The 22945-nt window shown below is 37.3% G+C and overlaps 1 protein-coding gene across 1 annotated transcript; it reads left to right on the forward strand.

Annotated features, from left to right (window-relative positions):
• The first annotated feature begins 8486 nt into the window (after positions 1-8486).
• LOC149564951 (uncharacterized) lies at positions 8487-11166 on the forward strand. Its single transcript, XM_089818476.1, has 2 exons — positions 8487-8631; positions 8962-11166. The coding sequence occupies exon 2, from the start codon at positions 8967-8969 to the stop codon at positions 10950-10952; it is 1986 nt and encodes a 661-aa protein (XP_089674602.1). The 5' UTR covers positions 8487-8631; positions 8962-8966; the 3' UTR covers positions 10953-11166.
• Positions 11167-22945: the final 11779 nt, after the last annotated feature.

Consider the following 22945-nt stretch of genomic DNA (forward strand, 5'->3'; position numbering starts at 1 on the left):
TTTTGGCTGGGCCATACGCACAACGCGTACAGTTGAATCTTCATAACCAAATATAACACACCAATTCACATCCGAATATAGTGTGTACAAACATCATTTGTACAACCTAAGTTGGCCTAGTGGTGGAGAACTTGTACTCTTGAAAGAGAGGTCACAAGTTCAAATCCCACTGGGGGGTAGGGTATGTACGCCTCGTTTGTAGTGCCAAGCGCCTCTCGAAAAAGAGTACGAGGTAGTCCCATATCACTGTCACCATATGTAAACCCAAAAACTATGGCATAGTGTCGTGGACTATAAAACCTACTTACTTACTTACATATCCCAGATATTGCTGCTTTTAATATATATGTTTATGTACTATATAAATATTATAATTAAGTTCCATTATAGAAAACATGTTTGGTATAATGGCGAGTTTTTATTATTATAATATATTCAAAATTTGAATTAACAAATGTTATTGAGCAGTTACTTCTTGTTATCACAATGTATTGAAATCAATTATATTTGGTAGAACAAAAGTATATAATTCTAGGTGAATATTGGTATAGGTCGATTGTCTATATGTAATGTCATCACTATTTTTATCAATACTTAAATAGCATTGAGATGCCATTCTTGAGTCCTTATATTAGAATTGATGTTTCTATTTGTAACCTCACTAATTCATTTTTCCACATCAAATATATTTATCTATCTTTTAAAAAAAAAAAATCAAAGTAAATATAACATAAAAGCTATGTGATACGCTAGTATTTGTTAAGTCAGAATCGTCTATGTTTTTGTGCACACCTAGAATTTGATGATTGACTGTTTTTGTACTTTTCAATCTATGACAGATTAAAAAATTGTTAGACTGTATAAATTGATAGGCTAATTTTTTTTAAAACAATAAATACGAAAAGTAAATTTATTAGTAAACCATCAATATTTCTTATAGGTAAATCAATATTTTATTTAATAATATATAAATAAATGTGATTTTATAATATGTATAATATATATCTATGATAAATATATGTTATTGTATCTTATACATGTTTCTATTTTTTTCTATTTAGACATCTTTCTATTTTGATAATTATATATTTATATTAATTTAGAATCTTGTAAAAATAGAATACAGTGATTTTTAAAACCTTACTTTTACTAATTTACAATATTATATATGTATTTCTACATTATTTTTTATATAATTATATTAATTTTTAAAATATATTAAAATAACATAGATGAATTTTTAAAATTGCTTGTTTTATTTGAGGATTTTGTATATGATATATGATTTTTTTTAAAATTATTTTATTTGAGATTTTTTTATGTATTACTAATTTATAATTATAAGTTATTCATAAAGAATTTTTTAATATACTAATTTTTTTTTTCTAATATATAAAATATTTGAATTTAAAATGATATTAACTTATTACTTTAAAAAAATTTGATAATCAACATTTTTCTTAAAATGTAAAATGAAAGTCATCAAAGTAAATTGGTGGTCATTAAAAAATTATATGAGAGGCAAAGGCAACCATCACATTTTAGGCCTAAATATACTTACTAATTTAAACATTTGTATGCAAGCTTTATTGTATATGCTGCTAAAAAGAGTGAGGGTGGGGACAAAGGTATATGATAGAATATTTGTACACGGACACCTATGCACTATTATAAGATGTTCTTCTAATAAAATTATTTATTCAAATATAGAAGTCATTAGAATAGTAATGGTGTTAGAATAGTAATGGTGTGATCTTCTTTGTAGAGTATAAAACTTCTTTTAGATTGGGATTTCAAGTGAGATCCTTTGTGTTGGAAATATAAGGTAGGCTAGTTGATTGAGAGAGGAGGGGTGAATCAGGAACCAATAAAACTTTTAACTTAATTCACCAATTAATCATTCATAAGCTATTCTAATCTAATTGCATGCATAAAAGACTAAAAGCAATAAAACATTCACAACACTTGACTTAATATTTGGTAACCTAGAGACCTTCCAAATAGAAAGTAAAAATAAGGTGGGGATGGTACCCACAGGCTTTATTATAGTAGTATAAAATTGGCATGTTAAGGCTTACAATTGATCACTTCTGGTGATCAACCCTATTAGGAGAAATAAGGTTTGTTAAGTCAACCTTGTTAAAGAATTTATACAATACAATGAAGTATGCACTCAGTTGGGAGATTTTGCACAAGACTGTTAAGTCCACCTTGTTAGAGGATTTTGAGTAATGCACCTATTAGGATGAACTAGTAGTTGATCTCTACTCTGCAACTCAGTTTGTGGTATGAAATCCCTTGATATGGAACTATCACCTCAAGGTGATGGATGAGACTCTACTGCTCCTTATACGGCTTGTAGCTTTTGTCTTCTAATTCACATTCATTCTTCTTCTTCCTTATTACATTACACATTTGGGTATGACAAGATGTATTACATATATACCAATCCAAATAATTACCTTCTAGAGTTGGCTATAATACCAAATTCAACATACTTCACCAAGTTGGCTCACTACTGATATTGGGGTCCTAAAGACCACTCGGGTGATATCTTGAGACTCGACAACATAGTCAACTCAACAAACTTTTACACTTAGTTGACATTGATGCACGGTTCACATTGATCACTTAAGAGTTTTCATGAACTCGATTAACATTGATGACTTGATGAACACTGGAGAACTCTAAAGACATTGAAGGACTCAGTTGACAGTAGAGCTTGGTCAACACTACCTTCATTTTTCTTGGTTAACATGGCTAGCTTGATAGACACTGATAAGCTCGGTTAACCTTTTTCTTGCATAGTTTACACTGATGAGCTCGATAGACTCTATGAAGCTTGACTTACATTGCTTTCTATATGAGAGGCTCAGTAGACTCTGTATATCTTAGTAGCAACTTCTTTCTACGTGTGAAGCTCAGTAGCAATGTAATCAACGAAGTTGATTAAGTTTTTAGTCACTAACTGACAAATGATTTGACCATAAGGTGAACACTTTGTATTGTTTTATGCGGGGCTTTATTCTTTATGTTCCTAGAAGAAAGTGATGGTGAAGAAGGAAGTTTATCATAAAATAACTATGAGGATGCAGTTCAAAAAGTAAAAACTATAATTAATATTTAAGTTTAAATTTAAACTTTATTAAAATTTATAATTTAAATAATATAATATGTATATTCATTACAATTTTAAATATGATTTAATTTTGATAACAATTTTTTTTCAAAACAATGTAATCTTATAGATCATACTTCAAGTACTTCAAGAAAAAAAAAATTCAATAGAAAAATCAATCTCATTTAGGTAACATAGTTTCTTTTTACAGTAAGAAAATAAGGTATTTTTACTTCGAACACTAAAAAATTATTTCTCAATTTCTTTTTTAAAAGTGAACATCTATACTATATTAGTATGGAAAAACATAATTCCTTTACCTTGCACTTCAAATATTTATCATATGTTGTGATGGATGTACCTACCTTGTCTTTGAACCAATTGAATTACTCATCATGGCAACCACGAAAAATGGAACATAGAAATATGATCCATTTTGATTCAAATGGTACTCAAAATGTGTACCAAGAATAGATTATTAAAATGTGTACTAGAAATGGATAGTCGAAAAGGGCTTTCAAATGGTTCATCAAAATGGGCATGTCAAATGGGTCATAAAATTGGGTACTCAAAATTTGGTCATAAATTTGGGTGCCCAAGGTGGACACTTGAAATGGTTTCTCCAAATGGGTCATCAAAATAGGACATCAAATGGCTTCACAAAATTTGTTAACAATGTCTTATAACCCATTTCAAGACATGAAATGGGTCATCAAATGTGTAGCTGGCATGTGATCTAAATTTGATAGTGAATTTGTTAAACAATACAAGGTAAACAAAAATTTACAAGTATTGTGAAAAGAGGACAAGATAACAATTTTGAAGATGAGATGTATGCATAAAAAAATATCCATTAAATTATTTAAAATGAGTTTATACACATATCTAGAATCCCAATATTCTAAGTATTCCAACCAACTTGAATTGAAAATGTTGGAAGAATAAAAATAATTACACATATTTGAAATTCCAATAATCTCAAGATTTTAATCATTCAAACTCAAAGTTATATTAAAAAAAATTAGAAACTTTAGAAAACTATAAAATATGATATCCCAACTTTGTGGGATCATAACTTTTTGTGTGTTGCCTAGAATTCAAAAATAGCATGGTTGGAAATGTATCAAAGAGACCTAGTTTGAGTGTCTTTAAAAAGTACCTCAAATATCAATTTTAGCTACTAATGAAAATTTTTACCCCAAATTCTAGGATGAAGAGCTCCAAAGATATGATTTACTAGAATATAGAAATGAATGAAAAGATAGATTCTAAAAATTTATATTTTTCTCATTCCTTCAATCTTCTTATTGAATAATGTAAATAAATATGGGGGGTTGGGGCAGGCCTTGAATTTGACAGTCACTTGTACCTGTCATATGATTTTTTGTGAAGATTTAGTCATTTTAACACCTTTTATTTTATGATTAAAGAAAAAATTAATTGTTATTTCTCAATATTTGAACAATCAATACTAAAAAATTTAAGTTCAAAAATTATAAATTAATAATAATATATAATAAATTAACCATAGACTTTTGTTTCTTAAGAATAAAATAATTAGGAAATAATTATATCTTAATACTATATGTAAAAATTTCAAATTAAATAGACAAATTTGTATAGCTATTTTAGAAAGATTCTAAATTAATATAAATATATAATAGACAATATAAACTAATATCATAAATTAATAATATATGCAAAAAGAAACTTATTAATGATAGCAAGTTTCTAGATTCAAATTAAAATAAGTTTAGAGACATTCATATCTACCACTTTAAAATACATAAATAAATTAATAGCATATAATAATGTTATAAATTATAATACCATATAGTCTATAATATATTTGTAACATTTTATTAATAACCTAAAGTGTAATATTGACAATTTTAGGAAAATATAACAAGTCAATATATATGATTTAAAGAAATTTTAGACTGTTCAAAAGTACAAAAATGAAACCATCAAATTCCAAGTTTGGTTGGGGGAGGGTGATTAAGCAAGTTATACAAAAATAGATTCATTTCATATCCAATCAATTAAAAAATAAAGCATTAAAACCATGAAAAATGGAGAATAATCCAACCCACAATTAACACAATATTTTTATGTATAAGTTTAAAATGGAAAAAGACAAAGGAAAACTAATTTACATGAAAATAAAGATGGATTAAAATGATTTTTTAAAATGCGTTCTACAATGTGTTGCACCATTGATTAAGATCTAAATACCCTTAATTCAAATATAGACTATCATAGTATAGAGAAATAGATAAATGACTAATTGACAAAAGAAGGTCAACTGCCTACATAAACTGAAGGACTACCCCCAAATAAATATTGATAATTGTAAATGCAACATATCAATGCCAGCAACCAAAAGAGCCCTTATATATAAATGTATATCACTCTTAATTATTTTTTATTAAAAAAAACTAGGGGGTTGGCCCATTACAATAGTGGTGGCATAACTAGCAGAAAGCTAGCCAATAACTAGCAAACAACCACATACAACACCCTTAACAATTTACTTCAAAAACAAAAGTAGTAGAATAATGGTAATTAAAAGTACTAGGGATCCAATCTTTAGGACCAGTAGAGTTTAATAGTTTAAAAAGCATATAGGTGGTCATTGCATTATACCACCTATAGCCAAGAACAAAATTTAACTAAAAAAACAAAACCATTAGCAAAGGATTGAGTGTGAGAACCAACAAAGTACCAAACACAGTATAAAACAAATGACCACTACTTGGCATCTTTTTTTCTTTCCTTTTCTAGCTAGGAACACCTTGGCCTAGTCTTTATCAAGGAAGCCATAGAGAAGCTTCGAGTCCTCATTCCCCAGGCTTTCCTCCAACACATTAGTCAGTAGCTACAAAGTATTAGTAATCGCATGAGTCACCTTAAGGGTGACCTTTGAGAATAGGGAGAAGCTTTCCTCCATCGCGTTGCACCTATCTTTGAGCTCCTAGAGATCCTTTCAATTAACCTCCCCTTTCTCCTCCACTTCCAACTTTAACGCCTTGTTGTTCACTAGCCTATCCTACACCACAAGATTGTCAATGGGGTTCTTTAGGTTAACTAGACCCACATTTTTGGCTTTGGAGTATGGTGTCAAGGGAGTCAATCATGGTCTTGGATTTCTCTTGGTTCTTGGTAGGAGTCTAGGTGATGGTGGTAGAGACATGGATGGGGTCAAGGGAGGGGTCCTTGATGGGATTCTACACCTCAAACTCCCAAGTTCCATCCAAGGTATCATCACACTTCTTTGTCTCTTTCTCCATTTCATTATTCCTCTTCTCCTAGTCGTCCCCCAAGTTTCTTGTCACTCTCCTCAGAGCTACTATCATCCTCTTCATCCTCCTGAGAGTGACAAGCTAGTTGCTTAAACCTTCCATGGGTTTTAGTAATTTTTCCTGACTTTCTTCTACCCCCACCAACTTCCTTGTCAGAATCCCCAATTTCCACCTTCGCCCTTTTTTCCATTTTAGTTCTCTTATTAGCAATCTATTTTGGGGCCAACTTGTTCTTCCTACCCTTAACAAGGGTTTGGCTAGGGGAAGGATGAGGGGTGGGGACATAACTACCACCCACAAATTCTAAGTGCAGTGGAGCCTTTGAGGGGAGGACATTGTCAAAATAAATCACAGGGGTGGGCAAAGAGCTAAGTGAAATTGGAAAAGGTGAAACATGAGCCATTGGTGAAGGATGGTGAAGTTGGCCCCTTTCTTCCTTTTTTCTCTAACATCCATAACAGTTTCTTCTAGCCCATGCATTCAAAAGAAAGGAATGCAAACAAGATCCCTGTTATGAAAATGGTTAAGAAGTGGGAAGTGATCAAAGTAATACACACCATGCCTTCCTTCCAATGTTAGGTACTTCACGATCATTAGGAAAACATCATTGCAGTGTTCTGGTAGTTTGTCCCTCCTAAAACCACCGTAGTAATGGTTTGGGGCCTCATTGCCTCTGAAGAAACTAGACATACTTGCCTCATCCGTCAGCTTCATAACTTTCTACCATTTCTACCCAGTAATGTCTAGTCCTGTCGCCATAGCAATAGGCTCCTCATTCACCTAAAACATAATACCATTAATGGTCACATGCCTATCCTTTAGCTAGCAACAAATTTTTGCAAATAATTCTCATCGTAGCCTACCATATCCTGCATGTATGTTACGAACCCTCCCTCCTTAGTAGAATCCAAGTGGCCTATCTTTTGGTGAAGTCCTCCAATTTAGTGGGCTCCAACTTGCTTAGATCCCCACCCATGTGAATAGCTTCCTCAATGATATCCCCCTCCCTAATCTCATTAATTCTCATTTGCACCCAGGAAATCATGAAGGTAGGGCTAGAAATGCAATAACCAACTTTTAAAAAACTATCTTTCTTATGCTTCATGAGACTGCAAATTCCAAAATGTATTTTAAAGTATCATTATAGGGAGTGTAAGAAATCCACATGAAATACCTTAAAGATCTAGCCTTAGTCATAAAGTGATTTCTTTTTGTAATCCTGCCATAACACCAAAAAATCGTGGCACAAATTTTGAAGTTGGTATTATCAATTGCATCTCCTTCTCCATGCCTATTCACAAATTGATCGACATAATCAAACCTTACAAAATGTCTTGCGAAATGTCTTGTCAAACTCAAGACAATCTTAGCTATCATAATGATAGTAGTTCCACCAAAATGGCCCTTTCTCCAAAAATGGAAGGTCATCTAACCTGATTTAGAGGAGTCTTTTCCCTATTAATTAGCGAAATTATAAAGTTAGGCAACAATTTAGCACTCTTCCAGCTTTTTATATTCTCCAAATCAAACCCCAAACCAGTCAAGGCATCTGCCACTACATTGCCTTTCCTATAGGTGTACTATAAGTGATAATGCTCTAGGGTTGTGAGGTACTACCCCTTTGAATAGAGTCGATGATGAATTTATAGTCCACCTCCATGGTTAGTCTTTTCACTTTTAATTCTATAGCAAGTTTTAGCCCCCAAAGTAAGGTAGTAGCCTCTGGCACATTATTGGTTCCCTGACCCAAATATCCCAAGTAGGCAACCAACACAACAATTTTTTCATTCCTCAGTACTCCTCCAACTGCCGCTTGCCCCCCCCCCCCCCGCAACACCATCAAAATTTTGTTTGATCGTGGACCCAATGGGGGGAAACCAATGAATATTTTTTCTAGCCACCAATTTTGAATTATCAAAATTCTCGAAGTTGGAGAGAATATTCCACTTCCCACCAACATCCACCTCCTTCCTGCTCGAAGATATCTGTGGCACTTTAAATTTTACCACTATAACGTTCATGATGAACTTACTCAAAATTTCTTCCACCACTTCCTCACCCCTTTCATCCTCACTGAATTGTTAAAAACCCGGTTTCTCCATGTTAAATTCCTTTCCGTAGTTTTGCACATTATTCGTAACAAGATACAACCAGCTCTGTCGAGATGAAATTGATAGCCGTATATACAAAGCATTTACAGCATAAAGAAAGGTATCCGTGTAGAACTTTAATCCAGCTGTTACGAGGACTACAGAATTGCTTTTATGTGTCTCTATTGGAAAATAATATTCCAATTTAGAGAAACAATCAATCTACTGGCGATTGAATTAGATGATTTCATATCTTAATTAGAATATTTAATAATTCTGTGAGTATTTATATTTATTGAATCGTTTCAATTCATACATCCTCATTTCTTGCAGTGTTCTGTCTCTCTTGAGTTTAGAAGTGTTGCGGTTACAATGTATTATGATGTTAATGATTCCAAGAGCATACTTGCCCCATGTGTTCTTATGATATGCTTGATTTGGGACATTGCAGTGGACATGTTCAAGGATTACGGAAAAGTTCCTTCCTGGCTCCCAGGCAATCTTTTCGTCTTAAACTCTTTCACCATCTCAATTCTGAATTATGTTGATACAATTGGTGGTGGTTTAAGTAGAGTGTCTTTGGAAGGTCCGATTAAGTCCCAGTTAAGTACAGATGCTGCAAGACTGACAATCTATGTATTTGTGGGATGCATTCTACCCGGGATAGCCATGTCGGGAACCCGAGCGGAATGGAGCCATATAGCCAGCTTGTTTTTGCAGTTCGTGTTCTTCATGATTGCCGAGAGTGTTATATGGCACAGATCTGATAAGCGTGAATTCCAAAGTAAAGAAGGCAAGTGGTTCTTGTATTCCGGCGTGGTTCTCCTAGTCGGAGCCCCGTGTCTAGTCCTCCTGTTAGGGGCAGTCATGTCAAGTGGTAAGATGGGACGTCGTCTGGTCCGGCATGACATTTCTGAAATGCCCTTTAATAATGCAGAAAATGAATGTAAGAGGAGTGAGAGATTAAGAAGAAAGGTCGTTAAGTCTTGGGCTGTAGTTCGTTTCTGGAAGACGGAACACTTTATTTGCAACTCAGCTTTCAGTCCAGGTGCCGCAGTGGTTGTCACAATTTGTGTTGCTGTCTTGTGTGTTAAAATTGTATGTCTTCCTTCTCTTTTTCATAATATCCGTGATAGTCAAGGAGGTAATTTGGCATATTATCTTCAGTTGATTTTCATTTTAGTCGGATGGGGCCTAATGCTCTCTAGATGGTTCAAGGTAGCGATTTATTGTGGAAGTTCACTGAACAAAAAGTTTCTCATCCACATAGCAGGTTCCTTCCTAGCACCCGCTGTCATTATGTTGAACGACTTCTCTACTAGGTTTCTATTAATCCGACTTGTACTATTCCTTCCCTTATGTGGTTTGGTTTTAGCAGCGAGTCCACTGTGGTTATTCTGTTTCGTCTCTTGGTATTTTTCGGCTCTATTGGGCAGCCAGTTTGCGCGGCATCTGTACAAATTTGACAACGAGGATGCTTCAGGGAACGATGAGTATTCAAAATACGGTTATATAATGGATGCTATGCAGCTCAGTAAAGATGAAACTAACATTTTCTGGATGGCCAATAAAAAACCTTTGTCTAGAATAAGGCGTATCATGAATGACGCCAGTAAAATTGAAGAAAAGTGCAGAGGATTGCTTTCAATAATGGGAGATGCTAGACTGACTGAAAACCAGCGTCTTCGATTAAGTGATCCTAATACGCAGGACTGGATTGGAGCAGTGTCAAGTATATTCAAGAAGATCGCTCATGCTCAGATACGCGTGGATTTGAAGGATGCCTTGGCAGCATATCAAGAGACAAAGGATGTGTTGAAGTTTGTCGACTGTCCAGAAAACATATTTCTGGAACCCTTCAACATCTTTGGCACAATGAATTTTGATAGCTTCTACAAGAGTCTGAGTGACGATATAACGACGTATGATGCGGACAAAAAGCTGAAACAGTTTTTTGGCACATGTCCAGGAATAGACACAGAAAAAGAGCGGGAAAGAGTATACAATTTTGTCGGATGTCTCAACAGCTTGGGAGAAGAAATGTTCAAAACGCAGCTGATCACACCTGAGGAATGCTCTTATGACAACGGGAAGGAGTTGGCTCAAACGCTAGGCAAGGTTGTGGGCCGTGTCATTGTTTCCGGTGTGTTAGAAGTTTTCGATGTGCTACTCAATTGCACAAAGCAGTGGGCACAAAATTTAGACGAAGCAAAGATGGAAAGAGGCATTGAACTTGCCGGGAAAGTGAGTGCACTCATAGAAAGACTAGTCGAAGACGGAGACGTCCATTTAGAAGAGACCAAGCAAGTCCCAAGTGATGGAGGAGCAAAACAATCAAAGGATATTGAGGGTTGTGATATTGAAGCTGCTATAGAGGATTATCATGTGGAGGATATTGTTGAGAGTGATAACATAGAGGATATTACTCAGCTTGATATTTAACATATTAAGAGGGGATGTAAACTTTAATCTATTTGGGATATTAGAAATGTAATAGTTATTTGTAATTTTGATGCAGGAGCATCTAGAGGTATAAGGGCAATCCTGTGTCACCCAAAAAAAATGTACTTAGACTTAGTTTCTGTTTCATTTGTTTTCATTTTTGGATACCCATTTGGGTCAAATAAAGGTTCCAACTCTCACAGTTCCACTATCAGTGTGCTAGTAAATCTCTAAAAAAAGGAGTATGTAATTGGGCCATCATTTTGGTGAACTAGGAGGTGTAAATTGGCCAGATGAATGTAATTGTGATTTAGAGCATTCTAGAAAAAGAATCAGGTCAAAAGGCCCCACGGTTTGAAAGTTATTGCAGTTTTTCGAGTTGTGGAGACCTCCTAAGAATGCTTCAAAGTCAGGTTAGGGGCATTAAATGACTTCAAAAAGGGCGAAAAAATGGGAGACGAGGGAAGTTCGTCCATAGGGCTATAGAGCGCTTTGAGAGCTTTTTGAAAATGTAAATGGTTCGTCAATCGGAGCTACGGTTCAAAAGTTATGCCTCCCGGAAGTTTGGTTACCGTTTCAGGATTCATCTAGATTTGCACCGACTTCTAACACAGCTTCTAGAGCCTTCTATTTGGTCGGTGGATGCCTACTAGCACTTTCTAGAATGTATTCCTAGTCCTTAACCCTCCGGGGTCCATTTAAGGAGATTCTTAGCATTGTAAAAGGTAGTTCGGATTGAAGTTTGAGAGGAGGTACTGAAAGGAGAAATTATCTCCACATTGATGCTATTGTAAGCCCTTAGGGCATGTTTTGAAGTTTATTTTCTCTATACTGAATGTACTAGCTTATTTTTCAGTTATTACAATTTTCCTTTTTCTGTTGTGCCCATTCTCTTCTTGGGTGGTGTCCCCATCAAGTGGTATCAGAGCTGGTTTTCCTGAGTGTGTAGACAGAGCTCCGACTGTGAGGCAGTTTGCACCAGGACTGTGTGGTTGTGGGTTCGAGTTAGAAGATGCCTCCGCGAAGAGAGCATGGTAGAAGGGCCAGAGCTATTCATCCTGAGGAAGTTAGAGCCCTCCAAAGGCAGGTACAGACATTGCAAGAGGAGCTCCGTAGAGGAGCAAATGTTGCCGCAGGTGACGACAGTGAGGATGACAATGAAGAAGAAGAAATGGGACTAGAAGGGGAATTTGACGGGGAAGTTCTGAATCATGCAGAGGAAAGGCTTTTTAGGGCCATTACTAAGTTTGGGAAAAGACCTACAATTGAAGTGGTGTATTTTTCAGGAAATCTAAAACAGATGAGTTGATCGATTGGATCAATGAACTGGAAGAATACTTTGAGTATGAGGATATTAGGGACCCAGTTAGGGTTAAGTTTGCAAAGGCCAAACTGAAAGGCCATGCCAAAATCTGGTGGCAAGAGGTCCAATTGGAAAGAAACAGAAGACGAAAGGAGAAGATCACAAGGTGAGATCGCATGGTGGACAAATTGAAGAAGTAGTTCATTCCTATGGATATGAGCTTGATTTTTTTAAGAAGATGCATGGGTTAAAGAAATCAGGAAGATCAATCCAAGAATATACAGAGGAGTTTTACCGACTCTTGATTAGAGTAGGGCATGCAGAAGCAAATAAGGAGAAGGTTGCTCGTTATATCAATGGGTTGCGACCTAGCATCTAGGAGGAATTAAGTCTGGTAAGAATGACCAGCGTTGAAGAGGCACACTAGTTTTGCCTACAAGTTGAAGAGAAGTTGAATAAAAGGTTTGAAGGAAGAAAAAGAGGGCGCAGTCAAGGAGGAAGGGGAAGCGGTAGGTCATCTGGAGGCCGCAATGAAACCCAAAAGAAAAATGAAGATGAGGGTACTAATAGGAACCACAAGAATGAGGGTTTCAACCACTCCCGTGACCAAGACTTCGGAAATTAGAGAGGAAGAGGTAGAGGACGTGGACAAGGAAGAGGAGGCTTCCGTGGTACCTGTTTCCATTGCAATGAAGAAGGTCATCATTCCTTTGAATGCCCCCAACGACAAGGAAGGATATATAGGAGAGCTGAGGGCCAAGCTAGGGTTGCTCATGTGGATGAGGATGCACAATCATCACATTCAGAGGATGCAGAAAGAGGAGAGACCTTGGTAAATGAAAGAGTCCTACTAAGTGGTGAGATTGAACCAGGACAACGGAGGAGTTTGTTCCGTACCAGATGCAAGTGTGAGGATAAATGTTATGACGTGATCATTGATGGTGGTAGCACTGATAACTTGGTATTAGAAGAGATGGTCTCTAAGCTGAAGCTCAAGAGGAGAAACATCCCCAGCCCTATCGGATTGCTTGAGTAAAAGATGATCATAAGGTCCTGGTAAGTGAACAATGTTTAGTGAAATTCAAAATTGGGAGTTACCATGATGAAGTTCTCTGTGATGTTATTCCGATGGTTGTTTGCCATCTATTTTTGGGTAGACCATGGCAGTTTGATAGACATGCAGTACATGATGGGCATGCAAACACATACTCTCTGACAAAGGATGGAGTTCGCCACAAATTGAAGCCCATGAAAAAGGAAGGTGAAAAGGTATGTAGCAGTGCTAGGATTTGTCTTGTTGATGGAGGGAAGTTTTTAGATGCCATGAAACATCAGCATATGTGCTATGCTTTGATTCCTAGGAAAGATAAAGAAGGTAGTAGTGAAATACCACTTGAAGTTTTAGATTTACTAGGGGAATTTGGAGATATTAGCTCTGATAATGTTCCAGATGGATTGCCACTAGTAAGGCAAATCAGTCATCAGATAGATCTGATTCCAGGAGCTAGTTTTCCTAACAAGGCTGCTCATAGGATGACTCCTGCTGAAACAGAGGAGCTAAATAGATAGGTTCAGGAGCTGTTGAGGAAGGGCTTGATTCGAGAGAGCCTGAGTCCATGTGCAGTACCTGCAGTACTCGCACCAAAGAAGGATGGAGAGTGGAGGATGTGTACAGATTCTTGAGCTATAAATAGGATAACCATCAAGTATCAATTTCCTTTGCCAAGGATGGATGATCTTATGGACTGCTTGAGTGGAGCTCAGTACTTCACAAAGATAGATCTCAAGAGTCGCTATCATCAGATATGGATTCGAGAAGGAGATGAGTGGAAAATAGCCTTCAAGACCAAGCAGGGCCTTTATGAGTGGTTAGTCATGCCCTTTAGATTGACGAACGCCCCAAGCACCTTCATGTGGCTCATGAATGAGGTACTTAAGAAGTTCTTGGAAAAATTTGTTATTGTCTATTTGGATGATATTTTAATTTTCAGCAAGACTTTGGAAGAACATTTACTGCATATTTGAAGTGTCCTTGAAAGACTAAGGGAAGAGAAACTGTTAATTAATCTAAAGAAGTGTATCTTTGCAAAAAGGGAGTTAGTCTATTTGGGGTTTGTTATATCACCCGAAGGTCTCAAAATGGATCCAGAGAAGGTAAAAGCCATCTTGGAATGGCCTACTCCAAGGTCTACTACTGAGGTAAGATCATTTCATGGTCTGGTTAGTTTTTATAGGAAATTTATTAAGAATTTCAGTGGCATATGTGCACCCCTAACTGATACAATAAAAGGAGATAGAAAAGAGTTCAAATGGACTGCAGCAGCTGTGAGAGGTTTTGAATTGCTAAAGAAGAAGGTGACAGAACAGCCTGTGTTGGCACTTCTAGATTTTAGTAAAGTGTTCCAGGTGGATTGTGATGCTAGTGGCAGCGCTATTGGGGCTGTATTAAGCCAAGAAGGTAAGCCTATTGCATATTTTAGTGAAAAATTGAATGATGCAAAGAAGAAGTATTTTGTTTATGATCAAGAGTTTTATGCAATAGTTCAGGCCTTAAAGAAATGGAGGCATTATTTATTGCCAAAGGAATTTGTTTTGTATATTGATCATCAGGCATTACAATACCTAAATAGCCAAGGTAAATTGAATCAGAGGCATATGAAGTGGGTAGAGTTCTAGCAAAGCTATACATTTGTGTTGAAGCATAGAAGTGGAAAATCTAACAAGGTTGCAGATGCACTAAGTAGGAGACAGTTGTTGCTTACAGTAATGCAGGTTGAAGTAGTTGGGTTTGATGAACTCAAGAATTTGTACGCTGAGGATCTTGATTTTGTTGAAGCATGGAAAGCTTGACAAGAGCCCATTGCTGTAGATAGAAACAAGTGGTTAGACTATTTGATTCAGGATGGCATGTTGTTCAAGGGTAGTCAATTGTGCATTCCAAGGAGTTCCATGAAGGAAAATTTGACTAAGGAGAAACATAGTCGAAATGGCAGGACATTTTGGCTGAGATAAGACCATTGCGATTCTTAGAGAACATTATTTTTGGCCTCAAATTTCATAGGATGTGAAGAAGTTTATACAGAGTTGCTAGGTTTGTCAATTTCCCAAGGGGTTTAGTCAAAATACTGGCCTATATCAGCCATTGCCTATTCCATCAACGCCATGGGAGGACATAAGTATGGATTTTGTTCTTGGATTGTCAAGGACACAAAGGGGTAATGAATCAGTATTCGTGGTGGTTGATAGGTTCTCCAAAATGGCACATTTCATTCCATGTCAAAAAACTCATGATGTTGTCCATATTGCAGACTTGTTTTTCAAAGAGGTGCTAAGACTACATGGACTTCCAAGGAGTATAGTTTCTGACAAAGATACTAAATTTGTGAGGTATTTCTAGAGGACATTGTGGAAAAAGTTGAGAACAGACTTGAAATTCAGTTCCAGACATCACCCACAAACTAATAGCCAAACATAAGTCTGGGCAATTTGCTGAGATGTTTAGTTGGGGATAAGCCCAAGGGATGAGATTTGATTCTACCACAAGCAGTGTTTGCTTACAATAACTCTATAAATAGGAGTACTGGAAAATCACCATTCCAAATTGTATATGGGAATAGCCAAAGGACTGCACCAGAATTGAGGAAGATAGAACAAGGCGAGAGGGCAAGTGCTGAAGCGGAAGAATTTGCTAAACATATCAAGCGTCTACATGAGGAGGTTCAGCCACACATTACCAAGATGAATCAAGAGTATAAAGCTAGGGCTGATCAAAGGAGAAGACATAAGGAATTCCAAGTAGGGGATCTAGTCATGGTGCACTTATGAAAAGAAAGATTTTCAGCCGGTACTTACAACAAGCTAAAAATGAAGAAATTTGGCCCCTGCAAAATTTTGAAAAAACATGACTCAGGAAATGCATATGAGGTAGAGCTGCCAGATGGTATTCACATTTCTCCCATTTTTAACATTGCATATTTAACAGAGTATCATGATGATGGTGCAGATGAGGACCTGGTGTTAGAGCCATGTCTGATTCCTGCTTCTAAAAAGGAGGAGATAGAAGACATTCTAGATCATCGTGTGGGTAGGAGTACCAAAAACAGGCAGTATGAAGAGTATTTGGTCAAATGGAAAGGACGACTGATCGAGGACTCAACTTGGATTTCAGCAGCTGAGGTTTCTCATTTGGGATTTCCTCTAACATTCATAAAGTGACAGGGTCACTTTTCAATCTACATTGGGTGTCTGATACAGGAGCATCCAGAGGTATAAGGGCAATCCTGTGTCACCCAAAAAAAATGTACTTAGACTTAGTTTCTATTTCATGTGTTTTCATTTTTGGATACACATTTGAGTCAAATAAAGGTTCCAACTCTCACAGTTCCACTATCAGTGTGCTAGTAAATCTCAAAAAAATAAGAGTATGTAATTGGGCCATCATTTTGGTGAACTAGGAGGTGTATATTGGAAAGATGAATGTAATTGCGATTTAGAGCATTCCAGAAAAAGAATCAGGTGAAAAGGCCCCACGGTTTGAAAGTTATTGCAGTTGTTCGAGTTGTGGAGACCTCCTAAGGATGCTTCAAAGTTAGGTGAGGGGCATTAAATGACCTAAAAAAAGGGCCAAAAATGGGGGAGGAGAAAAGCTCGTCCATAGGGCTATAGAGCGCTTCGAGAGCTTTTTGAAAATGTAAATGGTTCGTTAATTGGAGCTACAGTTCAAAACTTATGCCTCCCAGAAGTTCGGTTACCATTTTTCGATTCTTCTAGATTTGTGCCGACTTCTAACGCAGCTTCTGGAGCCTTCTATTTGGTCAGTGGATGCCTACTAGCACCTTCTAGAATGTATTCCTAGTCCTTAACCCTCCAGGGTCTATTTAAGGAGATTCTTGGCATTGTAAAAGGCAGTTCGGATTGGAGTTTGAGAGGAGGTACTGAAAGGAGAAATTATCTCCACATTTATGCTATTGTAAGCCCTTAGGGCATGTTTTGAATTTTATTTTCTCTATACTAAATGCACTAGATTATTTTTCAGTTAATACAATTTCCCTTTTCCTGTTGTGCCAATTCTATTCTTGGGTGGTGTCCCCATCAAGTGGTATCAGAGCTGGTTTTCTTGAGTGTGTAGACAGAGCGCCGACTGTGAGGCAGTTTGCACCAGGACTGTGTGGTAGTGGGTTCGAGTTAGAAGATGCCTCCATGAAGAGAGTGTGGTGGAATGGCCAAAGCTATTAATCTTGAGGAGGTTAGAGCCCTCCAAAGGCAGGTACAGGCATTGCAAGAGGAGCTCCTTAGAAGAGCAAATGTTGCTGCAGGTGACGACAGTGAGGATGACAATGAAGAAGAAGAAATGGGACCAGAAGGGGAATTTGATGGGGAAGTTCTGAATCATGCAGAGAAAAGACTTTTTAGGGCCATTACTAAGTTTGGGAAAAGACCTACAATTGATGTGGATGTATTTTTAGGAAATCTGAAACCAGATGAGTTGATCGATTGGAACAATGAACTAGAAGAATAGTTTGAGTATGAGGATATCAGGGACCCAGATAGGGTTAAGTTTGCAAAGGCCAAACTGAAAGGCCATGCCAAAATCTGGTGGCAAGAGGTCCAATTGGGAAGAAATAAAAGAGGAAAGGAGAAGATCACAAGGTGGGATCGCATGGTGGACAAATTGTAGAAGCAGTTCATTCCTATGGACTACAAGCTTGATTGGTTTAAGAAGATGCATGGGTTAAAGCAAGCAAGAAGATTAGTCCAAGATTATATAGAGGAGTTTTACCGACTCTTGATTAGAGCAGGGCATGCAGAAGCAAATAACGAGAAGGTTGCTCGTTATATCAATGGGTTGTGACCTAGCATCCAGGAGAAATTAAGTCTGGTAAGAATGACCAGCGTTGAAGAGGCATACCATTTTTTCCTACGATTTGAAGAGAAGTTGAATAAAATGTTTGAAAGAAGACAAAGAGAGTGCGGTCAAGGAGGAAGGGGAAGCGGTAGGTCATCTAGAGGCTGCAATGAAACCCAAAAGAAAAATAAAGATGAGGGTACTAGTAGGAACCACAGGAATGAGGGTTTCAACCGCTCCTGTGACCAAGACTTTTGAAATAAGAGAGGAAGAGGTAGAGGACGTGGACAAGGAAGAGGAGGCTTTTGTGATACCTATTTCCATTGCAATGAAGAAGGTTGTCGTGCCTTTGAATTCCCCCAACGACAAGGAAGGACAGATAGGAGAGCTGAGGGCCAAGCGAGGGTTGCTCATGTGGATGAGGATGCACAATCATCACATTCAGAGGATGCAGAAAGAGGAGAGACCTTGGTAAATGAAAGAGTCCTACTAAGTGGTGAGATTGGAGTAGGACAATGGAGGAGTTTGTTCCGTACTAGATGCAAGTTTGAGGATAAATGTTGTGACGTGATCATTGATGGTGGTAGCACTGATAACTTGGTATCAGAAGAGATTGTCTCTAATCTAAAGCTCAAGAGGGAGAAACATCCCCAGCCCTATCGGATTGCTTGGGTAAAAGATGATCATAAGGTCCTGGTAAGTGAACAATGTTTAGTGAAATTCAAAATTGGGAGTTACCATGATGAAGTTCTCTGTGATGTTGTTCAGATGGATGTTTGCCATCTATTGTTGGGTAGACCATGGGAGTTTGATAGACATGCAGTACATGATGGGCATGTAAACACATACTCTCTGACAAAGGATGGAGTTTGCCACAAATTGAAGCCCATGAAAGAGGAAGGTGAAAAGGTATGTAGCAGTGCTAGGATTTGTCTTATTGATGGAGGGAAGTTTTTAGATGGCATGAAACATCAGCATATGTGCTATGCTTTGATTCCTAGGAAAGATAAAGAAGGTAGTAGTGAAATACCACTTAAAGTTTCAGATTTACTAGGAGATTTTGGAGATATTATCTCTGATAATGTTCCAGATGGATTTCCACCAGTAAGGCAAATCAGTCATCAGATAGATCTGATTCCAGGAGATAGTTTTCCTAACAAGGCTGCTCACAAGATGACTCCTTCTGAAATAGAGGAGCTAAATAGACAGGTTCAGGAGCTATTGAGGAAGGGCTTGATTCGAGAGAGCCTGAGTCCATGTGCAGTACCTGCAGTACTCGTACCAAAGAAGGATGGAGAGTGGAGGATGTGTACAGATTCTCAAGCTATAAATATAATAACCATCAAGTATCAATTTCCTTTGCCAAGGATGGATGATCTTATGGACTGGTTGAGTGGAGCTCAGTAGTTCACAAAGATAGATCTCAAGAGTGGCTATCATCAGATACAGATTCAAGAAGGAGATGAGTGGAAAACAACCTTTAAGACCAAGGAGGGCCTTTATGATTGGTTAGTCATGCCCTTTGGATTGACGAATGCCCCAAGCACCTTCATGCGGCTCATGAATGAGGTACTTAAGAAGTTCTTGGAAAAATTTGTTATTGTCTATTTGGATGATATTTTAATTTTCAGCAAGACTTTGGAAGAACATTGACTACATATTCATAGTGTCCTTGAAAGGCTAAGGGAAGAGAAACTATTTATTAATCTGAAGAAGTGTATCTTTGCAAAAAGGGAGTTAGTCTATTTGGGGTTTGTTATATCACTCAAAGGTCTCAAAATGGATCTAGAGAAGGTAAAAGACATCTTGGAATGGCCTACTCCAAGGTCTACTACTGAGGTAAGATCATTTCATGGTTTGTTTAGTTTATACAAGAATTTTATTAAGAATTTCAATGGCATATGTGCACCCCTAACTGATACAATAAAAGGGGATAGAAAAGAGTTCAAATGGACTGCAGCAGCTGCGTGAAGTTTTGAATTGCTGAAGAAGAAGGTGACAGAACAACCTGTGTTGGCACTTCCAGATTTTAGTAAACTGTTCCAGGTGGATTGTGATGCTAGTGGCAGTGCTATTGGGGCTGTATTAAGCCAAGAAGGTAAGCCTATTGCATATTTTAGTTAAAAATTGAATGATGCGAAGAAAAAGTATTGTGTTTATGATCAAGAGTTCTATGCAATAGTTCATGCCTTAAAGAAATGGAGGCATTATCTATTGCCAAAGGAATTTTTTTTGTATACTGATCATCAGGAATTACAATACCTAAATAGCCAAGGTAAATTGAATTAGAGGCATATGAAGTGGGTAGAGTTCCTACAGAGCTATACATTTGTGTTGAAGCATAGAAGTGGAAAATTTAACAGGGTTGCAGATGCACTAAGTAGGAGACAGTTGTTGCTTATTGTAATGCAGGTTGAAGTAGTTGGGTTTGATGAACTCAAGAATTTGTACCCTGAGGATCTTGATTTTGCTGAAGCATGGAAAGCTTGTTAAAGAGCCTGTTCTTGTAGATAGAACCAAGTGGTTAGACTATTTGATTTAGGATGTCATGTTGTTCAAGGGTAGTCAATTGTGCATTCCAAAGAGTTCCATGAGGGAAAATTTGACTAAGGAGAAACATAGTGGAGGGATGGCAGGACATTTTGGTCGAGATAAGACCATTTCCATTCTTAGATAACATTATTTTTGGCCTCAAATTTTACAGGATGTGAAGAAGTTTGTACAGAGTTGCCAGGTTTGTCAAGTTGCCAAGGGGTTTAGTCACAATATTGGCCTATATCAGCCATTGCCTGTTCCATCAATGCCATGGGAGGACATAATTATGGATTTTGTTCTTGGATTGCCAAGGACACAAAGGGGTAATGACTCAGTATTCATGGTGGTTGATAGGTTCTCCAAAATGGCACATTTCATTCCATGCCACAAAACTCATGATGCTGTCCATATTGCAGACTTGTTTTTCAAAGAGGTGGTAAGACTACATGGGCTTCCAAGGAGTATAGTTTCTGACAGAGATACTAAATTTGTGGGGTATTTGTGGAGGACATTCTGGAAATATTTGAGAACAAACTTGAAATTTAGTTCCATGCATCACCCACAAACTAACGGCCAAACAGAAGTCTGGGCAATTTGCTGAGATGTTTAGTTGGGGATAAGCCCAAGGGATGGGATTTGATTCTACCACAAGCAGAGTTTGCTTACAATAACTCAATAAATAGGAGTACTAGAAAATCACCATTCCAAATTGTATATGGGAATAGCCCAAGGACTGCACCAGAATTGAGGAAGATATAACAAGGGGAGAGGACAAGTGCTGAAGCGAAAGAATTTGCTGAACATATCAAGCATCTACATGAGGAGGTTCAGGCACACATTACCGAGATGAATCAAGAGTATAAAGCTAGGGCTGATCAAAGGAGAAGCCATAAGGAATTCCAAGTAGGGGATCTAGTCATGGTGTACTTACAAAAATAAAGATTTCTAGCCAGTACTTACAACAAGGTGAAAATGAAGAAATTTGGCCCTTGCAAAATTTTGAAAAAACATGACTGAGGAAATACATATGAGGTGGAGCTGCCAGATGGTATTCACATTTCTCCCATTTTTAACATTGCAGATTTAATAGAGTATCATGATGATGGTGCAGATGAGGAGCTAGTGTTAGAGCCATGTCTGATTCTTGCTTCTAAAAAGGAGGAGATAGAAGACATTCTAGATCATCATGTGGGTAGGAGTACTAGAAACAGGCAATATGAAGAGTATTTGGTCAAATAGAAAGGACGACCAATCGAGGACCCAACTTGGATTTCAGCAACTGAGGTTTCCCATTTGGGATTTCCTCTACAATTCATAAAGTGACAAGGTCACTTTTCAATCTACCCTAGGTGTCTGATGCAGGAGCATCCAGAGGTATAAGGGCAATCCTGTGTCACGTAAAAAAAATGTACTTAGACTTAGTTTCGGTTTCATGTGTTTTCATTTTTGGATACCCATTTGGGTCAAATAAAGGTTCCAACTCTCATAGTTCCACTATCAGTGTGCTAGTAAATCTCAAAAAAAAATAGGAGTATGTAATTGGGCCATCATTTTGGTGAACTAGGAGGTGTAAATTGGCTAGATGAATGTAATTGTGATTTAGAGCATTCCAGAAAAAGAATCAGGTCAAAAGGCCCCACGGTTTGAAAGTTATTGCAGTTTTTCAAGTTGTGGAGACCTCCTAAGAATGCTTCAAAGTCAGGTTAGGGGTATTAAATGACCTCAAAAAGGGAAAAAAAATGGGGCAGGAGTGAAGCTCATCCATAGGGCTATAAGGCGCTTTGAGAGCTTTTTGAAAATGTAAATGGTTCGTCAATCGGAGCTACGGTTCAAAAGTTATGCCTCCCAAAAATTTGGTTACCATTTTTGGATTCTTCTAGATTTGCACCGACTTCTAACGCAGCTTCTGGAGCCTTCTATTTGGTCGGTGGATGCCTACTAGCACCTTCTAGAATGTATTCTGAGTCCTTAACCCTCCGGGGTCTATTTAAGGAGATTTTTGGCATTGTAAAAGGCAGTTTGGATTAGAGTTTTAGAGGAGGTACTAAAAGGAGAAATTATCTCCACATTTATGCTATTGTAAGCCCTTAGGGCATGTTTTGAATTTTATTTTCTCTATACTAAATGCACTAGCTTATTTTTCAGTTAATACAATTTCCATTTTTCTGTTGTGCCCATTCTCTTCTTGGGTGGTGTCCCAATCAAGTGGTATCAGAGATGGTTTTCCTGAGTGTGTAGACAGAGTGCCAACTGTGAGGCAGTTTGCACTAGGACTGTGTGGTTGTGGGTTTGAGTTAGAAGATGCCTCAT

This window comes from Cupressus sempervirens, chromosome 3, assembly GCF_028749045.1.
Source record: "Cupressus sempervirens isolate cs-2001-9-10 chromosome 3, ASM2874904v1, whole genome shotgun sequence".
Taxonomy (NCBI): domain Eukaryota; kingdom Viridiplantae; phylum Streptophyta; class Pinopsida; order Cupressales; family Cupressaceae; genus Cupressus; species Cupressus sempervirens.

What these genes read in the sequence shown, in the direction of transcription:
- LOC149564951 (XM_089818476.1), top strand. Translation starts at nt 8,967, where the DNA reads ATGTTCAAGGATTACGGAAAAGTTCCTTCCTGGCTCCCAGGCAATCTT.